Source organism: Macrobrachium nipponense, chromosome 18 (assembly GCF_015104395.2).
Source record: "Macrobrachium nipponense isolate FS-2020 chromosome 18, ASM1510439v2, whole genome shotgun sequence".
Taxonomy (NCBI): domain Eukaryota; kingdom Metazoa; phylum Arthropoda; class Malacostraca; order Decapoda; family Palaemonidae; genus Macrobrachium; species Macrobrachium nipponense.
The window spans coordinates 86,433,686-86,453,685 of NC_087211.1; the positions used below are offsets into that span (position 1 = coordinate 86,433,686).

At 34.2% G+C, this 20,000-nt stretch overlaps 2 protein-coding genes across 2 annotated transcripts in view; one reads left to right on the plus strand and one right to left on the minus strand.

The window, feature by feature from the left end:
* The window catches only part of LOC135196701 (uncharacterized), a 750,202-nt gene that overhangs the window by 99,532 nt on the left and 630,670 nt on the right, over positions 1–20,000 (plus strand). The window lies entirely within an intron of this gene.
* LOC135196700 (uncharacterized) overlaps positions 1–20,000 on the minus strand; it is an 82,290-nt gene that overhangs the window by 46,326 nt on the left and 15,964 nt on the right. Inside the window, exons 2-3 of the mRNA XM_064223532.1 lie at positions 16,287–16,482; positions 15,823–15,932 (exon numbers count right to left, since the gene is read on the minus strand). Coding sequence (XP_064079602.1) covers positions 15,823–15,932; positions 16,287–16,482 — 306 coding nt within the window. The remainder of the gene's footprint in view (positions 1–15,822; positions 15,933–16,286; positions 16,483–20,000) is intronic.

Genomic DNA, 20,000 nt, shown 5'->3' on the forward strand with positions numbered 1-20,000 from the left:
AATCATATTATCTTCTCCATATTCGTTGGGAGCTTGAATTCCACTCACTTGTACTTATGTATTTCTTTTTTCCTATATGTATTTACAATTATCTTCTGCAATTTACTTAAAATGAATTCCATTTTCTATGTGATCTTGAATGTCAGGTCAGTGGTCCCTGTAGGCTTGTTCCGTAAGAATAGGGTCCATCTTCTAAATAGTAATAATAATAATAATAATAATAATAATAATAATAATAATAATAATAATAATAATAATAATAATAATAATAATAATAATAATAATGAGACCAGAATACTGAAATAGTAAGATTTCTTTATCATATAATGAATTGTGTTCCAGAGTTGAATGATTGTAACGATAAAAACTTGATTCAGATCGATGGAAGAGTCATTAAAATGGGAAGGTGGACTGTTATTGTTTTTCGTTCCGCGAACTGCCACCTTCAGATTTATAACTTAGTTAAGGAGAAAGAAGGAGGGAGGAAGATTTGAAGAATGTGTTCTTTACACAGTTGAAATGGGCGGAGAGAGAGAGAGAGAGAGAGAGAGAGAGAGAGAGAGAGAGAGAGAGAGAGAGAGAGAGAGATGATTTTTGGTGCGTACAGTTTACCTGACATCAGCTAATTTATGTGTGTGTGTGTAGAGAGAGAGAGAGAGAGAGAATGATTTTTGGCGCGGACAGTTTACCTAACAACAGCTAATTTATGTGTGTGTGTATGAGAGAGAGAGAGAGAGAATTGATTGTCTACCTTATACATAGAATGTACCTGACAACTTCCACGTCTGAGAGAGAGAGAGAGAGAGAGAGAGAGAGAGAGAGAGATACTTATTACCCTACGCATGCAGGAGCGTACCTGACAACGAGATTTCCATAAGCACGAGAGAGCAAGGCTAAAGGTTAAAAGTGTATGACTTTCTCCGTCAGTCCCCCTGGTCACCGCCAAACCTTACAAGTGAACCTACGAGTGGTGTTGGCCATTCATGCGGGTGTTCCGTAACTGTGTTTATAGGTGTTGTGTACCTCCTCATCTTGCATTCCTCATGCCTGCCTGCCTGCCTGGCTGTGTTTCCGAGAATCGGAGTTTATTGCTCGTCGGTTCGTGTGCTTGATTTTGTATTTGGGTTTAGGAGGTGGTGCGAAATGCATTTGCGCGCGCGCACATATACACACAATCACTCTCACTTATATATATAGATATATTTTATATATATTTAGTTCCGCATGTAACTGTGTGTTACTTATATATATATATATATATATATATATATATATATATATATATATATATATATATATATATATATATATATATATTAGTGTGTGTGTGGTCTTTACATGTAAAGGTATAGTGAATATGAATGAAAATATCACAGGCTCGTCGTGCGCTGTGGTTGTAAATCAGTGGAGATGAGGTTGGTATGGTTTCTCATGCTTTGCTATCACTGCTGTTTTTTGTTGCGGGTGCTCTTATTATTATTATTATTATTATTATTATTGTTGTTGTTGTGATGTTAAGATAATTGTCAGGTTAACTGTCAAAAGTAGGCAAACATCTTGGTTTATTTGAACGTGTTTTGACTCCTACGAGAGTATTATTATTATTATTATTATTATTATTATTATTATTATTATTATTATTATTATTATTATATTTTTGCAGGTATGGATAAAAATAACGGATATTTATTATTATTATCATCTTTTTCTTTTTTTTTTCAAACATCTTGGTTTATTTGAAACGGTTTTTTTGATTTTTTTGACTCGTACGAAGTAATGTTATTATTATTATTATTATTATTATTATTATTATTATTAACATTTTTGAAGTACTTGATATAAAGCAGCGTAGATTCATTATTATTTTTTTTTCTTTAATTTTTATTATAATATAAAGTAGATCCGCACAGCTCACATGTCAAAAAGATACCTGCCTACCCTTGTCAATACTCTTCCGTCCTTATTTACCAACAATCCCTTTGATGTGCCGAAGATCCATCCATCCTCCTCCCCAAATTTCCCGGCTGAGTTTCTTATTTTTTATATCTACGATTACGCGGCACGCCACGCATAAATAGAAAGGAGCGGAAATTATGGCGGCGATTTTCTCTACTTCAAATCGATGTGATATGGGATGAAAATTACCGAGGGCGATGGAGCGAGTCCACAGGAGGAGGGAGGGAGGGGCTTTATGGCCTCGTTCGTCGGAATTGTTTACTTTAAAGGAGCTCCGCTGAGAGAGAGAGAGAGAGAGAGAGAGAGAGAGAGAGAGAGAGAGAGAGAGAGAGAGAGATTTATTTGTTGAATGACTCACTGACTGAGAGAGCGAATATTCTGGTGAGTGATTAGAGAGGCCCCGCCGGTTTTAAATTACATGTTAATAAAGTTAGTTACTAAGATTTAATTTGTACATATTTATTTATATATATGCATATATTTATTTGTTTATTTATTTATATATAAATGAAACACGGCTGTCGATCCTGACCGTTCCGTGTCGGCTTTATTGCCAAAACTATGCCATCTTCAGTCCCCTGAAGATGGCCTAGGCATGAACCGATACCAAATCGGAATATATAACCGCATTTCGTTTATCTATATATATATATATATATATATATATATATATATATATATATATATATATATCTATACTAATACACACAGAGAGAGAGAGAGAGAGAGAGAGAGAGTGAGTTGCGAGTGTTGGGTCGAGTTGCCAAACAGGCAAATATTTTTTTTTCACCATGTTGACCGACTCTCTTACAAAATGAGACAGAAAGAGATAAGAGCACATGTCATCGGTGTCTCGGTCTCTCGCGTGACAGACTGCTGGTGGTGGTGGCAGTGTCTCGTCTCCTGAGACGGTCCTGTAAGTTTAATGTTTCATAAATTCACAGCTCGGCTGAAAGCTTATAGGGTGTAATTTAGTCGTTTAAGCTGGGGAGGGCATCTTCCAATGGTGGCTGGCAGGATTTTTTTTTTTTTTTTTTTTTTTTTTTTTTTTTTTTCTGTATAACAAAGGATAGCCGGCGTCTGCCGCCCTCACGAAATCATAACCACCACCTTCAGCAAGCCGCCTCCTCTCTTCCTCCCCCTCCCCCTCCCCCTCCCCCCCCCCCCTCCTCCTCCTCTTCCTCACCCCCTCTTCTCTTTCTCTTCATGGGCACGCTAACATCCCATCCCGTGCATGACTGAATCCGAGGCACTCGATCACAACAATCTCCAGACGAAAAATGCCCTCTTCTCTCTCTCTCTCTCTCTCTCTCTCTCTCTCTCTCTCTCTCTGCATAACCTTCAGCTTGCCCCTAGTGCTCTTGCACACTCGTACTTGTTTAGCCATATTTTCAGATAATGATAACAATAATAACTCTAGAATACTCAATTTATTAGAGAGCAGTATTTGGTAGAAATAGAAAATAGCTCAAAATAACTCGAAGTTACTTTTTACTAAAATCATCGTCCTCTTCTTCTTCTTCTTCTTCTTCTTCTTCTTCTTCTTCTTCTTCTTCTTCTTTTCAGACTAAGCCAATGCGAGACACCACTAAGGAATGAAATGTCTATATGATTAAAACTAAAATAGACGAATGATACTAAACGGAAAGCGTAAAGGGAAGTGTGTGTATGTGTGTGCTTGTGCGCGCGCATCTTCGTGCCATGGAACTCGAATCCAGGATTCTGGAAAGCTTTGGAAGAGCAGCAGTGGTATTGTCCAGAATTGGAAAGCATCATTTGTATACCACCGGCCGTTGCATTGCAACACCAGATATGTCGCCTGAGGTCAAATAATGGCTCAGATGCTCCAATCACTTACTCCAAACATATTACTCCGAAATCTGACTGAATGGAGGGGTGATAACCAACCATAAGTTCCGTATTATTCATTTTTTTTCTCAGATAGCTACTTTATGCTTTTACTTTTTAGAATGTTAAAGTGGAGAGAAAGATTATTTTTATGTATATGGCTTTTCTTACATATCTTTGCAATTTATTTTTAGTTCCTAGGAATATACAAACAGAAACACTCACACAACACACACTCACACACACACACACACCACACACACACACACATATACATATATATATATATATATATATATATATATATATATATAGTATATATATATAGATATATATGATTTCTTCACAAGTATTATGTCGCTAATATTGTTTAATATCCATTGTTAATAAAATATATATATATATATATATATATATATATATATATATATATATGTGTGTGTGTGTGTGCGTGTGTGTGTGCGTGTGTCTGTCTGTGTGCGTATAATCATGGAAATTAGCATGAAACGCCTATTTCATGGAGTATTAAAAGTGAAGAAGAGAGAAATTTTCCGCGGATACTTATTCAAGACTTACTCCCAGAAGCGTTTTTAATTTTCCTCCAGTAACAAGAATGCTAATGAAATGGACCTTTGGCTTAATTTATTGCTCGAGTAAATTTCTGTTATCTCCTCCTGGGAATGTTATTAATTAACCGAAGGATTTTATGAACTTTGAAATGAGATATTTAAGCCGTAAGATGATCATTTGTTATCACGAGTGTTTTTATTCGCTAATATCTCTGGCGTTATGAACAAAGACCGTTTGATTAACTGAGCGGAATGTTTTGACGTTATAGATTTATATGAAAGCTGTGTAATTGCCTTATTATTATTATTATTATTATTATTATTATTATTATTATTATTATTATTATTATTATTATTTGCAATATGAAGCAGCGCATCGAAAACGTCTTAAACACACTACGCCACTCACCTGCATCTTGCATGCACTCGGTATCTCCCGAAATGTTAAAGCCCTTCCTTCTCAATGCATCTTCCTAACACTATCCTGAATTATATATACAATTTTCATAAATTCATCTTCCCTTGACAACTTATTAGAAATTTAGAATTTTTTGTATTGAGAGAGAGAGAGAGAGAGAGAGAGAGAGAGAGAGAGAGAGAGAGAGAGGAGGAGAGATCATTGCAAGTTTGAAGAACTCCATTTGTTTCCCCAAGTTTTGGACCCCGATCTCCCCCCCCCCCCCCCCCCCCCCGCCCCGCCTTTTTGCCCCCCTTTTTTTTTTGTTTACAAAATTATTCATATTAATGTGAATACTTTGAAATTGTGTAGAGGTGGTTTCATATATCCTGCTTAAATTAAGAATCTTTTCCTTACCAATTTCAACCAATTTTTCTTCCCACTTTCAACCAAACTTATGTCTTCCTCGTTTGATAATACGTTATTCCATAATTACCACAAACTTACTTAATCCATTCAGAATTAACCCCCATTTTCAGCTCATTTTGAATTGAATTTAATCTCCCCTCTTATTTAGGTCCAAATTTAAACCCCTTTGATTTTCCAAGAGAATTAAGATTTCGAATTTTAGTCTCCCCTTTCATTTATATTCATTATGTATTTGATTTGCTTATTTATTATTCCACTTTTTATTATTTATCACTTTTCATCTTTTCCCCATGGACGAGGGAGTTGTTGGTGTCCATGATTAGATTTTATTTATATATGTTTTTGTTTATTTGTTTATTTATTTATTTTTCCCCTTTTTATTGAACATTTTTATTGTTTTTTTCCCCAGGTTTTCATCGTCCTCCCCAAGGACGATCGAGTGGGGATGGCTGTGGGGAGTGAGCTAGAGTGTGGGGAAGTGAGTTGGAGTGTGAGGATTGAGTCGGAGTGTGGGAAGTGACTGGGAGGGTGTAGGGGGCGAAGTGATATTGTGGGGTTTGAGTTGGAGTGTGGCGAGTGAATGAGAGTGAGAGAGAGAGAGTGTGTGTGTGGGGAGTGAGTGGTGGGAGTGTGACGTAGTTTTGTGTGTGAGAAATACCCGTTTAGCTCAGCTAATTACCCATGCGTGATTGTGTTTGTAAGCCATCCTAATTAATGTTTTTTTTTTTTTTTATGGGAGTGGCGTGCTTTTTATTTTGGGATCGGGAGGAGTTCGAGTGTCTTAAGCCCGCCACTAACGTGCAGTTGGACTGTGCAGTCGACAACCTGCACAGTTTTTCTGGTCTGCGCAGGCGGCCTGAGTAAGTAGCTCATCTCACTCGATGAACCTCAGTCCAAACGGCTGCGCATGCGCATTGCAACTTTAGTGTGGTGGAGGTAACTTTTTTTTGGCTCGGTTCGCTGTGCGTTCGCGGACAAATACCACGTACCAATGAAGAGCATTTAGTCGAGTTTTATTAAATTAGAAAGTGTTTATACCTAAATTGATGATATATTGGATTTACTTGTGTTTTTTTATCATTAATAGGGATGTCTGAATAATGTTTGTTTATAATTTTTCCACAAGAAATGTCTTGTAGAATTTATTGAAACCTTTGCTTGGCAAGTAAAATCCAAAGGCTGTCGTAACAGGTCAAGCGTGTGTATGATTATTCGTGGCTATTCCTTTAAAGCAGTGGTTCTTAACCTGGGTACCTTGGGGGTACGAAACCTTAAACCTGGGGGTACGAGAATTGATAACCAGTGCAATGGTACCGTTTGAACATCATCATTAATAAGAAACAACAGCAAAAGAGCCACTAAAAATGTGTTGGTGTATTATGTAGCATTACTCATAATTACTGATATAATTCATTGTATCCTACTAATTGACACTTTTCATTTGAAATAGTTACCTTTGTTCAGCAATTGAAAAAATCCAATAATTTCTCAGCAAGGTTTGCATACTATCTTCATATGTTTGTATGGTATTTATATTGGATGGGGGTACGAGAACATTTTCTGAGATATCAAGGAGTACGGGCACTGAAAAAGGTTAAGAACCACTGCTTTAAAGTGTTCTCAATAATAGTAATAGTTTAATTGACTGCCATTTGTCTTTCATTCAGCTGCCCCCCAACAGAAGAGAATAGCAGTCTTTAACTTTTACTTATCTGGTACTCACTCCCCATTTTCTCACAGCTCCCACTAGAATTCAAAGCAATGACTTTATTCATCCGATTATCTCCTTCATTCTTTTGGATCCAGTGGTCTACCCCTCTACCCCAATTTCTAACGCACGACCCACAATAACTGAGGGATTTATAATGCTTAATTGAATGACATCCGGGTCTTTATTACTTATTGCAAATCTATTCTTCGTCATTCTCACAGCATGAGCCCTTACAAATGTGAATGAAAAAATAATTGAATGAATGTACGAATGAATGAGTGAATGAATGAATGAATGAAGGACGGAATGAATGAATGAATGAACGAAGGAAGGAATGAACGAACGAACGAATGAATGAAGAAATGGATGAATGAAGGAATAAACAAATAAACGAATGAATTGAGAAATAGGTGAATGAGTGAATGAACGAACGAATGTATGTTTATTCGTAGTTATAAACCATATAGATATGCAAGACGCTTTTGAATGAGAATAAATATTTATTATGGCAAAAGAGTGTAAAACAAGAATGGGGCTATACGCGTCTATTCTTGATTATGCACCATGTATGTAGTTCATTTTTAAATTGAGAGCAAAATAATATTCCACTTTCTGACGAAACAGAATCACCAATATTGGACTACGTACGTTTTTTCATTGCTTACATCTCACGGAAGTTCGCTTCGAAATGAAATTAGAATAATTAGCACACTAATGAAACACAGGAAGACAGTAGTAAATTAAGGATTTTTTTTCATTGTAACACGTCATAAAAAAGTCAATCTTTAAACGAAAACATCTGTATTAACCATTTTCATGAAACCGAAAAAAAAATATTAGGCCTGGTATATGCGTCATCTTTGAAACGAAAGCAAACGATTACGATCTTAATCTTTCCATGGAACTCTTCTTTCATTCATAAAATATTCCATAAACATTATGAAAGTCCTTGGGGTCAAATTTAAACTCTTAACAAATTCACATGGGAATATTCAATTCGTTTTTATCATAGTGTGTTGACGCCATGGCTCCTACGGAGAACTGAGGAAACGGCCTGAATCGTTAGTGGCGAAGGTTTGCCTGCACAGTCCGACTGCGCAGTTGTAACTGTGCAGGCATAACTGAACGTTAGTGGCGGGCTTTACGAAGGACTTTTTATTTTCATTCGTGTCCTTATGTCCCTCCAGCGAAGGATTAACTGGTAATGGTTTATTAATGTGACGTATTTGAAGCTTTGCATATACTAATAATTGTGATACCACAAATAATAATAATAATAATAATAATAATAATAATGTTAATGACTGCATATTTGGGTAAATAACTGTGAGAACGTTAATAAGGAACTAAAGGTTTAATGTTTATTGCATTTTAGGCGCTACGTTATGGATAATAATAATAATAATAATAATAATAATAATAATAATAATAATAACAGTGTCAATAATGATAATGACAAGAAGGAACCATATCATGAAGAAACCTAACTTTATTTCTATAGTCTTTTTTCAGTAATGACTTCTTCCTTCTCTTCATCCTCATACTCCCCCACCGCCGCCTCTTCCTCATTCCCTCCCATCATGCTCCTCCTCTTCCATTTTCTCATCCTCATCTCTCTGTCCTCCTCCTCTTTTCCATTCCCGTTCATGGTCCACTATTTTCCCCTTTCTCTCCCCGCCCCACTCTTTCTAATCAATATCTTTCTCTTCCCTTTTTTCTTTTCTTTTACCCATCCTCACTTTCCACATCATTCTCACCTTCCTTCTTTTTCCTCCAGTGACTTTTCGTCTTCTTCTTCTTCTTCTTCTTCTTCTTCTTCTTCTCAAATAACAAATGGAGGAAAGAGCCAAGTGTCTGATTCGAGACTCGCTCTCTCGTTCGCGTGACGGCGCTGGCTGCTGCTTGTTGCCGTTCCTCCTCGCGGGGGGGGGGGGGGGGGGGGGGGGGGGGGGGTGTGGGGGGTTAAATAGTCCCTGGATCTAGGATGCACCTGCGAGGGATTTCTGTTTTTTTTTTTATGATTAAATGCTCAATGAACAAATAGTTTATAGAGAGAGTCTGTATTATTATTATTATTATTATTATTATTATTATTATTATTATTATTATTATTATTATTATTATTTTGAATAAAGTGGCAGAATTCAGCGAATTTGTCTAAAAGAAGGGTTTTCCTCCAAAATACCAAAATATTATTATTATATTATTATTATTTATTATTATTATTATTATTATTATTATTATTATTATTGGGAAAGTAAATCCACAGGAGTTTGCCTGTGTTTGTTATTTAAAATATACGTATAAAGCCTTATATATTTTAAATAACAAAATCAAAAAACTGGCATACTAATGCGGATTTACTTTCCCATTCCATTGACTCGTGTGATTATGAGTTTTTATTTGTATTTAATTATTATTATTATTATTAGTTATTATTATTATTAGTTATTCATTATTATTCATTATTATTATTAAAAATGATGGTAGGACAGATCGAGTATAGAGGTGATATTATTATTATTTATGAGAGAGAGAGAGAGAGAGAGAGAGAGAGAGAGGTCAAGTTCGTCGGCCCTTGTGAATTTTTGGATGTTTTCAGTCAGGAAGTTTCACACACCCCCTGGGTCCATAAAAATGATAGGAATGAACCAGTTCAATCGCATGATTTATGATATGGGAGTGTGTGTTTGCTAATGTTGGGTTGACATGCGAAACTGCGTTAGGAATGCTTTGCGAAATGAATTAATTTTGCCAATATATGTAAATATTCTAATTATTTTTTTATTTTTTTTTTTTTATATGATGAAAATGGCACCTTTTTGTATGGTTTAATCCCGTAGAATTTATTTTTAGGTCGGAAACATCATAATGCGATATCATTTTAGGGAGCCATCTTAATACTGGATAATTATATTTATGTTGTGATTTTACGATTGTTATTGATGGCGTTGTTGTTTTTGTTGTTGGTTCTTATCTGATTGTTGTTTAATTTTCCAACAACACCTTTTTTAATTCTGTTGTTATTTCAGCTTGTTTAATCATTCTTGAAGAATCCCTCTAATACTGTATAATTGTAGGAACCATCCTAATACTATATACATACATACATATATATACATACATATATGTATATGTATATATATATATATATATATATATATAGTCGATGTTATTATTATTATTGTTAGTTCTCTAATAACACTTTGTTAATAGTATTATTTCAGTTTCTTTTACAACTGTAATTTCATTTTGGAATCTATCTTACATGTGTATTTTATAACCCTTTTACGTACTTTCTTATAAATTCTTAGGAATTTTACATACAAAAATCATCAGAATTTATCGAATTCTCATAAAATATCCTCAAAACTGAAATACTCTTCCAATGAGTCAGCATAGTATATCGTCGCTTACTCGGGGAGTAAGCCTACTTAGTTGTTGTTGTTGGTGTTGTTGTTGTTGTTGTTGTTGATAGGGGTTGGAGAGCCATATGGAAAAAGCCTTAAAAGATCTGAAAAGATGTTTCGCGTTGGTTTAAAGATAAAGGAATTTTAGGGTAGGATATTTATGATTTATTTATTAGAATGAAAATGTAAAAAATAAGCAATGTTAAGGTTAAAGAGTACAGAACTATTGTTTTTAATAAAATATAACGTATTTATTTTAATGTTCGTTGGTGAAACAACGCTCTATTTAACTATAGATTTTTACACGCGTCCTGAATAAGCTGGAAGTCGGATCTCGCCTTGTTTTATTCACCTGTCGTATTATTTGAGGTGTTAATTTGTATTTCTGAACTAATCAAATTCTTTTCATCAGTTGTATCTTTTGAAGATAGGTTAATTACCCCTGGTGATAATATTTTTTCATAAATGTATAGATTAACATCCTCTCCTCATTTATTGTATGTTTTTAAGAAGATTGATTTTGACACGTGTTAGTAATATCCACAAATGTGTTTAATGAATTTCCTCTCCTTATTAATTTTCCCACTTGATTATCATTTCTCATAAATGTATTTATTTTTAATTAAAATTTTAATATTTTTCATAAATGTATAAATTAAACATCCTCTCCTCATTTATTTTATGTTTTTAAGAAGGTTGATTTTGACACTTGGTAATAATATCCACAAATGTATTCAATGAATTTTCTCCACTTATTAATTTTCCCACATGATTATCTTTTCTCATATATGTATTTATTTTTAATTAAAAAATTCTAATATTTTTCATAAATGTATAAATTGAACATCCTCTCCTCATTAAAATTCCTCTCCTGATGAATTGTTGCTTCGAGTGATAGTAATTTTCATAAATATATTTCTTTATTTAATATCTGTATTTTTATTCAGCAATATCCTTCACGATGATCTAGTTTGTCTTCATTTGCAATAAAAGGAATTTATATAAAATATATAATCAATCATGTATACAATTTACAATCAAGTTAATATTTACGCAGTGAATAAGCAGATGAATATGTATACAGTATGTGTACGCGTGTAATACATATTTCATTTTTACGAAACATTCATGTCTTTTTTTTTGTTTTTATTCCTCAGGTACGTTCTGTTTATGACATCACATCAATGATTACTACGTATAGCTGTGCTGGGCCAGCTGTAACTCCAGTAAAAAAAAAATAACTAAAAAAAAGGTATTGTATAGTGTTGGTTTCTTTCCACTGCAATTTCAGCGTTTTCTCTCTTTCTTTCTTTCTTTCTTTCTCACTCACATTCTTTCTTTCTCTCTCTATTGTATGTCACATAATGCGTCGAACAATTCTCTCTCCCTGCCAGGCACCGACGTTGCACGCTCGTCTCATCTTGATTGTTGTATTTTTGGGTGTTGAATAATGTGCCTGTATTCAGGCGGAGAAAGGAATGTTTCATTTTATTTTTTTATGATATTTATATATTTATATATATATATATATATATATATATATATTTATATATATATACATTATACATATATATATATTTGTGTACATATACAAGGAATATTTTGGATACATATGTATTTATATTTACGCGTTGATTTACGAAATCGTTAATCTTGTATATGGTTTTATGTATGTTTTTGTAAGAACTATTTAATGCTCTAACCTGTTTTTAATCATTACTATGGCAAATTAATACAGAAATTATATATATATATATATATATATATATATATATATAGTTGTGTATTAATATGCTTAGTAATTACTATCAACAGGTTCGAGCATTGAATAGTTCTTGCAAAAATATACATAAAAAATGTTCAAGATTGATGATTTCGTAAATCAACGTGTAAATATATAATATATAATAATATCTTATATATATATATATTTATTTTATTATATATTTATACACAAATATACACAAACACAATCACACGCACACCTCGACCCTGGGGAATCCGAGAGTAATAGCCAGCGCCAACCAAGGCTTGATGCTAATGATCGGCCCCCAAGACGAGATGTATATAATTGCTCCACACACTCGAACTAATTGAAAGTCTAATGGTACTGATGATAATGGCAATAAAGGCTCTTAATTGGCTCTTCCGGAGTCGCCCCGAGATGGAACAACGGACAGGATAAATATCTTTCGCGCGTTGTTCGATATTAATGGTTTTGCGATCCCAAGTCTCCCTCAGTCGCTGTTTGTTGTACTTGTGTGACGGGCGATGAGACGGTTGGTTAATTATTATTCTTTTTAATTTGTTAGGTGTGACACCGGATTTATTTTATTGGTATCGTTATTGTCATAAGGATTTTTGGATTTATTTAGTTTTATCCGCCTGAAGCAGAAATGATCTTATTAATATTATTTTTCTCACGAGGATTTATTTGATTGTTTCGGCGTGACACCGGATTTATCTTATCAATATTATTATAATTGTCATAAGGATTTATGGATTTATTTAATTTTTTCCGCTTGACTCCAGATTTAATCTTATTAAAATTATCTTTCTCATGATGATTTATTTGATTGTTTCGGCGTGACACCGGATTCATCTTATCAATATTATTATAATTGTCTTAAAGATTTATGGATTTATTTGATTTTTTTCCGCTTGACTCCGGATTTATCTTATCAATATTATTTTTCTCAAGAGGATTTATTCAATTGTTTCGGCGTGACACCGGATTTACCTTTTTAATGTTTTTGATCGTCTTAAGGATTTATTTAATTTTTTTCACCCGGTAAATACTTTTGAATACATGCCTATCTTCTTTAAAGTCTTCGCACATAAATGCAATGGCCTTTTGTATATAATTCAAGATATATATATATTATATATATATATATATATATATATATATATATATATATATATATATATATATATATATATATATATATATATATATAATACTATATATATATATAATATGCCTTTTTTTGCATCAGATTGGAAAGATTGAAATTTACAGGCATGAATTCACTCAAACACAACCCACTTGCAGCTACAATACTGTTTCGTACTGTTCATTGCGAAGGGAGAGTAATATTTAAAAAACAAAAAAAAAAAAAAAAAAAAAATTCGATTCTTTAGACTTGCCGAAGCATTATGGGTCCCTCGGAATTCCAAGGCAGATTCCAATTCTTACGACCGACGGTAACTGAAAATTCCCCCTTATTATAGTTCAGGTCCTTAAAACGAGTTCCCATTGAATGGGAAAAGAGCGGGAATAAATAAGAATAATTTCCCTCTATGGCGGAGGACAGCTGAACTACGCCTCCCTCCCCCCACCTCACCCCCCCCCCCCACATCCAGCGAAATAATGGTATTGGAAAACAATACAAAACGTGTATGCATTTACTTCAATTACATATAAATGTTGGCAATTGAGTCGGGACCGAGCCGGCATGCAATAATATCGCAAATGAGTTCCACATTGAAAACCCATAAGAGTTTTTAACAAGCGTCACATTCAGATGTCGTGTGCCGGACCTGCTGCTGCTGCTGCCGCCTTCACCGGCTGGGTTGGGTGTTAGGGTGGGAGGGATATGGAGGGAGGGTTGGTACGTCTGCTTGCTAGTAAACAGCAGCAGCAGCAGGCTTGGCAACCTTGTCAAGCTATGTGTATGCGGAAACTGACTATATAAATATCACTTTATTACATATGTTTATTTACTTGCGTTAACTATTGTTGGTTCAGTGTTTTGTTAAGTTGATATTCTTTAAAATAGATGCGCATTTGTCCAATTCTCAAATGAATCTAGACAAGAGAGGAGTTTTCCCCCTAGTAGTGACATCAGGCATGCAACCTTGTCAAGTTACGGTCAAGCTGAACTGATTTATATCTACTTATTACATCTGTTTATTTACTTACGTTAGCTGTTGTTGGTCCAGTGTTTTAAGTTAATAGTCTATTCTAATATGGATGTACCCTCTGTCAATTATCTAATGAGCGTAGATAATTTAAGAATTTTCACTAGTATCGACAGCAGGAATGGCAACCTTGTCGACCAACCTCCGATCAAATTGAACTGATTGTATGTCTGTTTGTTACTTCTGTTTATTTACTAACGTTAACTATTATCAGTCCAGTGTATTGTTTAGTAAGTGTTGTCCAAACTGGGGTCCGCGTACGCAACATAGATCATGAGGGTACGTGAACAAACAAGGAACACACACGCACAACAGAAACATCCCATCAGTGAACATCAGCCTTACATCTCACATTAAGTTGTGTAAGTAATTTTCAAGCAATTTATTATTAAATCATCATTTTTATTTGTGTAATAAATTTAAATTTAAAGGGTACAATAGGCGAAAATGTTTGGACACCACTGGTTGATAATCTATTAAACAGACGTTCCGTCTCCTAATTATCGAGCGAATAATAAAGAAACTCTCCCGATTTTAGTAAGTTTCCTCTCAGAAGTTGGAGATTAGCGCAAAGCCGGTTTGCTCTTTACCTTTCAAGGTGTTAATCCAGGGAGACTGTGTGTTCCCCTTTTTTTTCCCCCATTTTTTTAATATCGATTTCCGTTAATTTATTTTCTCTCTCCTATTGGGAAAGTAAACATCGACGCCGAAGTTTTGTTTCGAGGAGTTGCGTGAGTTTAATCCTTGTTTATTTCGCGTTTCGATGTTGAAGTTGCTTACATTTTTTTTTCTACATATTTACATTTAACTTTATAGACAGCTTAGGCGAAGTAGTTACTGAGTAGGAAGGATGGTTGGTTCATTATCTTAAATGTTGTCTGTGGCATTATAGATAATCTATTGCAGATCACACCAATACATTTAATTGCAAAAAATTTTACCCTTTCAAAATTCAGTGATTATACACATAAGTGGCCGAGATCTTTCTTCTTAAAAGTCAATATATATATTATATATATATATATATATATATATATATATATATATATATACATATATATATATATATATATATATATATATATATATATATATCACAGAAATATGTTTCTGAACTCACATTGGGATCGCAACCCCGGTCTCCCAAATGGAAGGCCAAGTCGCTACCAATTGATCCACACGGAAAGGGGCGTGGCTCAAATGGATACGGCCTGGCCTTCCATTTAAGAGACCGGGGTTAAATCACTATGAAAATCAGGAATTTATAAATATATATATATATATATAAAAATATATATAATCATATATATATATATATATATATTATATATATATATATATATATATATATATAATATACATACACACACACACACACACACACACACACACACATATATATATATATATATATATATATATATATACACATCACATATATACATACATACAAATATATACTCTTTTTTTATATAAAGACATACGTACCTCTTATCGGCAGTAAAACAGAGTTTATCCAGTCGCAAAACGAATGCGTAACAAAACGACTTATTTTCTCCTATATGTTAAATGACATACTCGGCTAAGTGTGGCAGTTCCAAACGTACTGATGTTTGTCGCTGCTGCGACCTGTTTGTCGCTTTCCTCATTGTTTGGGAGAAGCTGGGATCGTCGAGGGTCGACGAAGCCTTTGGCAGCGTTAATTATTACGTTAGATTTAATTAAATGGACTTGTAGACATCGTCGTTGTTGTTGTTGTTGTTGATAACATGTCGCGTGTGTGTTGTTGATGTCTCGGCGGGTCTCACCATCGGCGGAGGTTTCGTGTTGGACGGTTTTGTGTTTTGGTGTCTTTATTTTGTCATTTTAGGCGTCTCTTTCTTCTCTGTCATCTTCATCTTTTTTAACTCCTTCATCATCTCTGTGTTCTCCATCTTCTCTCCATCAACTTTAACTTCTATGATATCTCTGTTCTTCTATGATATCTCTGTTCTCGTTGTCTTTTAACTTCTGTATTATCTCTATCTTCATTATCATTTAACTTTTCCATCATCTCTTATCTTCTCCATCAACTTTAACTCCTCCATCATCGCTGTCTTCGTCATGATCCCTGTCCTCCCTCCATCATCCCTCTCTTCTCCATTATCGCTATCTTCTCCATCATCCCTATCTTCTCCATCATCTCTATCTTCTCCATCATCCCTATCTTCTCCATCATCTCTGTCTTCTCCATCATCTCTGTTTTTCCATCATCTCTGCCTTCTCCATTATCTCTTATCTCCATCATCTCCATCTTCTTAGTCATCTATGTCTTCTCCATCTATTATAATCTCTACTTCTCCTTCCATGTATTTATCTTTTCTCTGTAGATGCACGTTTTATGCACTTTATATATATATATATATATAATATATATATATATATATATATGTGTGTGTGTGTGTGTGTGTGTGTGTGTGTGTGAGTGTTATTAATAATGTTTCGTCATCAAATACGATATGTAAATTTACTTTCATACGAATGATTAACTTCTGATAGTGTTTAATATTCATAAACATATATATATATATATATAGATATATATATATATATATATATATATATATATATATCTGCAACAACATAAATATATCCAAATAGAGAGTACTCGACTTTTCCACCCGACTTCGTACAACCAATCTCAGCCCGTACCACTGAATCTATATATATATAAAGTACCTGGTCCTCTAAAACCTTGAAAACTTTGATGAATGGTACGCGGTACACGGCCAGTACGCCTATGAATGTCAAAGAGGCTGCGCCTATTGGGGAAAAAGGGTGGTGGGGGGGCGGGCGGGTGGGCAGGGTAGATAAGGGATCTGGTCCTTTTGGTGAAAGGAACGAGGGGGTGGAAGGGGAGGGGTGGTTACCGGAAAGTAGCAAGGATTTGGTAACCCTAAAGAGAGAATTTTTTTGGCACTGGTACTGAAGAATATATAATATATATATATATATATATATACATATATATATATTATATTTCTTCAGTAAAATAATAATAATATGATAATAATATCAATAATAATAACAATTATGATTATTATTATTATTATTATTATTATTATTATTATTATTATTATTATTACTGTACATATTTGTTCTGAACAAGGCATAAAGTTTTTCACTAAATACCAACTGCTCAAAAAAAAAAATAAATAAAATTATATTATATATATATATATATAGTATCTAATTATAGATATACATAATTTATTATATATATATACATTTTTTTTTTCTTTTTTTTTTTTTCTTTTTTTTCCTTTGAGCAGTATATTTTTGTGAAAACTTATGCCTTGTTCAAGACAAATATGTACTCAGTAATAATAATAATAATAATAATAAATAATAATAATAATAATAATAATAATAAATAATAATAGTTGTTGTTGTTATTATTATTATTATTATTATTATTATTATTATTATTATTATATTATTATTATTATTATTGACAAGTACTCATCAATAAAGTCAGTATTATTACCAATGTACTTACACCCTTGAACATGACGAATATAAGAGAGTCGAAATCGAGGGTCCTGACTGCATGCATGGACATTATTTACCTTCATAAAGCCCGGACCAAGAAACTGCATTATTATTATTATTATTATTATTATTATTATTATTATTATTATTATTATTATTATTATTCCCCGAATCATTCTCACCAAAATATCCACTTTGGGTGGAACTGCCCAAATTCTGTATATCACATTTCCTATTTGGACAAAATACTGTATAATTATTATCTTTGCCTTCGTTCTACCATTATTCCACAATACCTTCTCTCTCTCTCTCTCTCTCTCTCTCTCTCTCTCTCTCTCTCTCTCTCTCTCTCTCTCTCTCTCTCTCTCAGTTGTGCTCTTTAATCTACCGAAGTTAATAATTATATACTGTTTGATTATTTATAGCCTTGTGCGAGAATGGTTTTAGGGAAATCCCGTTAAACATGAAAAAGTTCGTTATGTACAAGGGCGTGCTTGTGCGTGCAGGAGCTAGCGAGCGCTCGCGCGCATACAAACACCCACTCACCTACACACACACACACGGATCATTGCATACTACTTTGCTATGTACAGTCAAGTGTAAATACGGTCTCGGGAAAATCCATTGAAAATAAGAACCTTTGTGTATGTACAGTATGTACAAGTGCGTACACTCTCTCTCTCTCTCTCTCTCTCTCTCTCTCTCTCTTGAAAAGAAAGTTACGCAATCGCAGACGTTCGCGGGAGTGGAATTCGCTCAGGCACCGAGAAATCGTATGGCGTCGTTTGTCTTGTTTAACTCTACTGGATGTGGAGGAATCGGGTACTTGGTTGCAGGGAAAGAGGAGAGAGAGAGTGCTCTCTCTCCTCCTCTCTCTCTCTCTCTCTCTCGCTCTCTCTCTCTCTCCGCGCCGCCACAAATTATGCTCTGTGAAAATCATTGTTCGTAAAAAGTTCGTCATTCCGCCGCCTTCTCTGATGTTGCAATTTCTGTAACCATCTTCTCTCTCTCTCTCTCTCTCTCTCTCTCTCTCTCTGGGAGTTTTGGTATTTTATACAGTTATCGTGGTCTTTGTTTCAAGTATAAAATTAGAAGCAAGGTATCACACATGGTATATATATATATATATATATATATATATATATTATATATATATACACCATGTGTGTGTGTATATCAAGAGTAAAATATATATATAATAATAGATATACTTATAGATATATATTATATTATATATATCATTATATATATATATATGTGTGTGTGTGTGTGTGTGTGTGTGTGTGTGTGTGTGTGTGTGGTGTGTGTGTGTGTGTGTGTGTGTGTGGGTGTGATTATATACATCTGTGGCTTTTTTTTTATCATATATCAAAGACAGACAAGAGTTTGTACAAATAAAGATGAATTTACAAAGATAAAATCCAAAGGATGGAGTCTTTGGGACCATAGATGGGAATTGGCCTAACTGTGTTATGGTGGAATTTTGAATTTTTGAGAGAGAGAGAGAGAGAGAGAAGGAAGAGAGAGAGAAGCAGAGAGAAATTCCACTACAATGTATTCTGTATTGTGAATAACCAACCCTTTCTTCTTCCTCTTCTTCCTCTTCTTGAACTGAGGTCCATTTAAGTCTTCTGGAATCACGGAAGGATAAGAGCGTTCCTCAATCTCGCATCTTTAATGGGCATAGTGCTTATCCATTTTTGGATGTAGCTGAACACGCAATGTCCTTGCAGTTTGTTGAAATACAATTCGTCTTAGTGTTGTTGTCCTTAGTATATATGGAGTATAGTTTAGTATACAGTGGAACTGCTGTGTTAAGTTATATGGTACCTGTCAACATGAATGTTTATGTCTTTTATTCATTTCAGGGATCAGACGTTCAGCTGCCTAATCTAGTCTTGGGCATTTTTTCCTTATTTTCATTTTCACGTCCTTCTTATTCAATTTTCTTGTCTTTCCTCTTGGTCGTCGTTCCTTACTTCCACCTCTCTTTTACCATTGTCTCCTATATATCTCACCCTTCCCTTTTCGTACGACCATTAAGTGCATTTACATTTTATTTTAAATTATTTTTTTTTTTGGATTTCTCTTCATAAAGTAATTTATGTCACCATCAATGCCAGTGGCGTTGCGTTGCATTTGTTTCCTTTGCCATATAGCCTTACCCCCACCCTCTTCCCTTCCCCCCCCCCATCCCTACCTCTCCCTTTTCTCTCCCCTCCCTC